The following is a 6,748-nucleotide window of genomic DNA, read 5'->3' as shown; positions in this document are numbered from 1 at the left end:
TTTTGCTTTAGAGAATCCTGAAGACTGAAGTGTCTACTTACTGTTCAATTATGTCCACTTTATTCCACCCACACAAACACACAGTGAATGTGCACCATGAAGCCCTCAGAAGTGCGCTCACAGGGAGGGCGGTTTTCGCAGCAGGGCTGGGCCGGGTGTATTTCAGGAGCTCGCAGGCCCATTGGTCTGACTGGGAATCCATTTCCATAAAGAGGATTTGGGCATTTTGCTGAGACATCGCAACCCACCATATAAACCTATTTCATTTTTCACTGTCTGTGGCTTTGGCAGTGTCTGCTTTTCTTCCACCAAGTGTGTCTTGTCCTTCCTCCTCTTAATAGGTGAGAACTCTTCCTTGTTTTGACTTTTTTATTCTCTCTCCTACAACTTCTCTGAGCCTCTCTTAGTGGAGCATCTTTTATTTTATCAGCTGAATAATGAAGCTGAGTACAGCTCCATCTCAACCAGTTTTTGGGAGACATCATTGAAAACAGGATCATAGTCATCCATTTCTTCACCTTCGGCCCATCCTGACAACCTGAACTCGCTTTCTGCATGTTTGTCGGTGGCATTCGACCTCTTCTTGACAGACCTAAATTTATGAGACTCATTTAGCTGCGCTGTGCTGTGTTTTATGGTGCTGTGTTTTAAGAGCCATTTGCACAACAGTCTTAGAAAGTGATTGTAACCTGAACATAGGCAAACTTTATTGTACTGGCATGTTCAGTCTGATTTTATTTTAAATGTTATCTATACAACAATAAGTTCCACGATCAGAGTGAGAAAAATTCTGATTCAGGTTTTAACACACAGCTTACCAAAGTGTCTTTTGAAGTTGTTCAAATGGCTTCATGAATCTGGAAATTCGGTTTGTGAGCTTAATTATGCTTTGAGTACAGTTATTTGTTTCAGTGTAATAAATAGCTGGTTGCAGCATTTTCACATGCAGCAGTCACATGCTACAAATTTGTTATAATTTAATTTCTCAAAAAAGTATAGTGATATTATAGATATTATAAATTTGGGTCTCTGAGGCCTGTCTAGTCACCACGAAGAACTGAAATTGTACCAAACAAATCAAACAACGGAATAAAATGCACAGCTTCATCATTTTAGTTTTCAAAAAAATATATATATCAAAATGTGACTTTAATTTACTGTAAAGACATCATGTAACCTTAATCTGACCTCCTACTTTATCATTCAAAAGAACTTAAATGTGTCAGCAATGTACTTTATTTAATGATATTCCATTGTAGAATTTTTCAAATTAACCCATCACTTGATCTGGTCATAAAAATCATGCAGACATGACACTTGATCCTGACTCTCCCAGTTTAGTTCAGTCGACGTCGCTGCTCTTCAGCTGTGGCCTCAGATCGCATTACGGCATAAATACTCCTGTCCATCCATTTCCATCACAGCAGCAGAACATGCTGAGCTCAGACAAACTCACGCTGACAGCATGATCTGAAGAGTGGTGTTCAGCTGGGGTCAAAAAGTCTGAAGGGTTTCCTCTCCTCATTGCTCCTGAGATTTTTAGTGGGAGGCAACTAGAATTTTCTTTGCTGTTTCTTTCTTGAAGACATTTGATTTCTTTTTGAAGAGGCCTCCTCAGCTCTGTACTGAGGAAGCATTTTGATGACAGGGGAAATGTCCAAACAGAAGCAGAAATCCAGTAGCCTTCCAGTGAAGCTCTTAGGATTCTCTTGGCCTGGAGAATCTACACAGACGTATAGACATCATACTTATTGCTTTCTTATCTGTGTCTCAATGCAGGTTGTGAACTGCAAAAACTGCCAAGATGTCTGAGTAAGTCTGAACCACATCCTGGGTACTGTAGACTTTGTTCTAATCAGTAAGGTATTTCATGCTAAGTAGTAAATGTGGAATGCAATTTTTTTTTAACATAAGTGTAAAATTAAGCAAATTGGTGACACGTTTGAACTTTTTTTTTTCTAATTCAAGGTTGAAAAAGCACATAAATCTACCTCAGTTCCAGATGAACTTAAATAAGCAAAACTGCATCAGAAGATGTTAAATTATCTTTTATCATGATGGGTATTTTGCCTGTTGCAAGAATTGTAACCTGTTTAGGGTGAATGTGACATGTAAAGATCAGTACTGATTATAACCTCCTCCCAAACAGAAAAAAGATGACTTCCAGCCGCAGGCATCACCTGAAGGTAAAAACTGTACAAAACTAACAATAACAAAACAACAAGCAAAATACTGATTTCTGTCTAAATTAATACTGTTTGGGACATAATTCCTACAGCCTTGAACAAGAAAAGCAATCAGCAGTACGCCACCAGGACTGCTCACTCCTTCATATGGCATTTTCAGAAAGGCATTATTTTTTTATTTAGAAATACAAAGTGTATTTATTAGTTACTGATGATCAGAAATAACGGCAACATAGAATATAGCCATTTAATATAGATGTATCCACAAACAAAATGACCTTGCACTGAGGACAGGCGTGTGTTATACATGTGTATGTTATGTATGGATACTGAATCGCGCGACCTAAATATGTAGTGTGCGGCGGAAATTGATGGAACTCAGAAACATCCCCACAGTTTATTCAATTGTTCCTTGTATCATTTCCGACAGAGAAATCCACAGTGGTGGATTTGTGGTAGGATCACAATCATGTGATCGTCAACAAGCAGCTGACGTAGTGATCACTTGTTGTCATAGTTACATACTTACAGTGACACCATGCAGCTATCTCGCAATGATAAAGAAATCTTTAACAAATAAATGGAGCCGCATCACTGCCAAAATCTAATCACTTGGTCCTTGTGTCGTTTCTGACCTTCCCTGAAAATTTCATTCAAATGTTCGTTTTTCAGTCATGTTACTAACAGACAGACAAACAGACAAACCAACGCCGATTGTCACACAAGCCCACTGCGTTCCTTGGCAGAGAATTCAAAGGTTGTCACGGCTACATGGCATATAGCCTAAAAAGACACTTCACAAATATATAGTTTTATTTCCAAAATAGGCAATCTCCTGAAACAGCAGGTCACTGTCAGCTTTAGCAAATATTACTGAAACAGGAGGACGTGCTCGTTTTGGGACTATTATCAGTTTGAAAGTAATGTCTATCGTTCAGACCAGATTTCAGATGATCTTGTCTACATGTTTTATTTCTTAATTGTTATGGAGACTGCTTCGGACTTCTTGGCTCAAAGCAACGAATTTGTGAGTGCTGTCCGCTTGTAAGGAGTTTGCTCACATGACTTCCCCGTTTTATTCCTGCAGAGTCTGATCCTCCAGATTGCTCTGAACTGGATTGAGCAGGAGAAAAAAGATGGTGTCGCAGCCAAAGAGGCCTACATGGCCGAGAACTGTCCTGCTCCAGACACAAGCGGAGACCAGGCTGCTCTCATGGTGAGAGGGGCATCAAGTTCTTTCCTGGAAAAAGACAAAAAAAATTATTAGCAATTTCAACACCTCTAAAAACCCAAGAGTGAGGGCTTATTTCTAGAACCACCACTGTCTGCCACCAGTCTTCAGTAATAAATACAGACCAAAACACACAGTCCCACATATAATATGGCACTGGTGGGTTGGGTGTGATTAAAGCTAAGGCTGTAATTATTGATACTTTTTCTTCTGACAAATGTAACAATAATTTTCTAAGTTACTCAAAACATTACTTTATCTTTCAAAAAACAGCTAGAGGTCCAGTACTATGTAATCAGATGCAAAACTCTGAAATATTACATTTAAAGTAATATCTACACCAGCAAAAGCAGAGAAATTATGTTTGTGTTTAGTCTTGCTTAGCACACTTAGCATATTTTTTACTTAGCATATTTTTAAACACTACACTGTGTTTTCAGAGGCTCTTATTAAGGTTAATTGAATTTATTTCCAGTGGTTGGATCCAATTTAAATTAACTGGATTGAACCAACTAATTTTACAGTATTAAAATTAAAGCGTATTAAGGTGAGCCAAGCTAAGTAAATCAAACAAGTACAACAGATTTTTTTGCTTCTGAAAAGAATCCTTTGAAGCATCTTTGCTGATTTAACAGTTTTGTGCACCTCTGATCCCGTCCTATAGTGGCTCTACAATATATTTGTTCCTACTATTTCTTTTGGATGAAAAAAATTGCTCTGTGTCGTATATGTTGAGATTCAACTAAAATTATCTTAGGAACACGTGTGCTGAAACCTCATGGAAATAGGACAGTTGCTGAATGCTAATAAATGCAATTTTTGATGAGAAATCAACCTGTAGAACAGAGGAAGCTAAAAAAAAACACTAGTCTAGACTTGGGACTTTTGCAGATATAATCCAAGACCCACAGAAATTAAGTCAAAGTGTTAGGTGAAGGAATGAGTGTGGCCAACAGTGTTAGCAGCACTCTGAAATATCCTTTAGCGCTTAGCAGTCTTATGAGCAATGCTGAGACGACTAGAGGTGGGATTTAAGTCATATTGTATGGTTCACTGTCATGTCCTTGGGTTTATGTATCAACAGGAACTCTGCAAGAAGCTTCACGCCGCCATTGACAAGATTGATGAGGACAGGTATGATATCGAGGCCAAAGTGCAGAAGGCCGACAAAGAGGTAAACTTCCACTGAGCTCTGACAGAATCCCAGCAACCACACAGCAATAGAGAACAGTGAATTAAAACTTTTGTCTTCCTCACAGATTGAAGACCTGAAGATCAAAGTTGTCGACCTGAGAGGAGTGAAGAAACCTGCCTTGAAGAAAGTGCGTATGTCTGCTGACTCCATGCTGCAGGCTCTGCTGGGCTCCAAACACAAGGTGACCATGGATCTGAGGTCCAACCTGAAGCAGGTCAAGAAGGAGGTGAAAGAGGAGGTGAGTTTACATTTTTTGATCTTTTTATTTTCACCATTTCCATCAATTTAATGTTATAGTAACATTACACTTATATAGTTTAAACCTGTTCCAGTAAAAGTCCATGCTGGTTCCCATTGTAACTTCTCATCATGATCTAATGATTACAAGAGGCTTCTTTTAAACATAATTAGATTTTTATCATTACCAGTGAATGTGTTTGGAGAATATTTGAGCCATCTCAGACTGTGTCTCTCAATCTCATATCCTGTAGTGTCTGATAGCCAGGATTTTGGATAACCTAAAGTCCACCACAACCCTCCTCCCCTTCCTTCAGAAAATTTAACAAATGACAGAGAGCTTTAAAAATCCTTAAATTCTTGCATTTGATGATTGACTATACAATGCCAGAAATGTATTTATTTATAACCTTGAAAGGTCTTAAATTTCCAGAGGATGCTCATGTCTGTGAGAAATTAGATTTGCTTTAATGTTTAACTTACCTCAAACACATTTCACACATATCCTAATTAAGCATTTAAAGCAAACTGGACTCAGGAGTTCCCAAAATGTGCCATGTCGGGTGTTGTGTTAAATGTGTAAGCTGGTGATCTGACCAAAAGTAACATACGGGTAAATAGCTTCATCTCTTTCTTCACATTAACACTAATCAACTTCATGATATTGAATGAAAAAAAGAGATATCGGTTAATTAAATCCAACACGACAGTTCAAAAGTTTGGGGTCACTTAGAAATGGCCTAATTTCTGAAAGAAAAGCATTTTTTTTTCAATGAAGATAACAAACAACGAATCAGAAATACAGTCTAGACATTGTGAATGTCATGAATGGCTATTGTAGTTGGAAACAAATGATTTTTAATGGAATATCTACATAGGGGTACAGAGGCACCATTTCCAGCAACCATCACTCCTGTGTTTTAATGGTGCATTGTGATAGCTAGTGGTGTTGAAAGGCTAATTGATGATTAGAAAACCCTTGTGCAATTATGTTAGCACATGAATAAAAGTGTGAGTTTTCAAGGAAAACATGAAATTGTGTAGGTGACCCCAAACCTTTGAATGGTAATGTATGTGATATATATTTATCTATAATGTTTTAGCATGTTAGAAAAGCTCCCAAATTATAAGGATATGATCTCTGTGTGTAATAAAAATGATCATCCTAATCCACTGCTCTTACACATTCTCTCATGCACATAAAATATGTGTGTTTCTCATGTCCTCTCCAGCCAACAGAAGCAGTGGGTGACTGGCGTAAGAACATTGAGGACAAGGCTGACAGGAAGAAGATGTTTGAGACCTCCTAAATGTACCGCTGCTGATTGTCTTTCTGTTTACATGTACTCCACGTGTCTTATATGTGCTGGTTGAAGCAGGCGATTGCTTTATGTCACACAGACCTGTACAGCAGATCAGCATGTCTCAGAGGACCCATGCTGCAGGAGGGTTAAGGTATCTGAGGGTATTTTTTTCATTTTGTTTTAGTCTAGAGTAAGAGGGGGAAGAATTGAGACAGTTTCTGCAGGTTCACACACCAAGTTTCAACTCCACACAGTCAGAAAAGCATTCACACAAAATGATGAATAAATGTAATAAAGTCAGATGTGGAAGGTAATAACTATGGGTTTGTGTGTTTTTCCTCCATGTCATATCCATCATATTTACACATATAGATCTAAAGCCAAGATAAGCGTTCATAAGTATAAATTGTTAACTAAATTGTGGTATGTTATTTCCATTACGATTATCTAAGTCCTGCTGTCAGAAGGAAACCCTGCTGGGGGATTGCTGAATATTTTATTTATTCATTTATTCATTTAATTATTTTAGCTTTCCTAAACTTGATCAAACACAAATTAACTGTGAAATAAGAATATGAAATTATTGTCTTCAGTG

At 37.9% G+C, this 6,748-nt stretch overlaps 1 protein-coding gene across 1 annotated transcript; it reads left to right on the top strand.

Moving 5' to 3' along the window:
• The first annotated feature begins 235 nt into the window (after positions 1-235).
• On the top strand, positions 236-6,470 carry LOC110964563 (troponin I, fast skeletal muscle-like). Its single transcript, XM_022213342.2, has 7 exons — positions 236-341; positions 1,780-1,812; positions 2,150-2,186; positions 3,274-3,402; positions 4,502-4,591; positions 4,677-4,850; positions 6,082-6,470. Exons 2-7 carry the CDS (start codon positions 1,805-1,807, stop codon positions 6,157-6,159), a joined length of 516 nt encoding a protein of 171 aa, XP_022069034.1. The 5' UTR covers positions 236-341; positions 1,780-1,804; the 3' UTR covers positions 6,160-6,470.
• Positions 6,471-6,748: the final 278 nt, after the last annotated feature.

The sequence above is a fragment of the Acanthochromis polyacanthus genome, chromosome 8 (genome assembly GCF_021347895.1).
Source record: "Acanthochromis polyacanthus isolate Apoly-LR-REF ecotype Palm Island chromosome 8, KAUST_Apoly_ChrSc, whole genome shotgun sequence".
Classification (NCBI taxonomy): Eukaryota; Metazoa; Chordata; class Actinopteri; family Pomacentridae; genus Acanthochromis; species Acanthochromis polyacanthus.
Note: the sequence above shows the minus strand (reverse complement) of the source record. Positions and strands in the feature narration are given on the sequence as shown.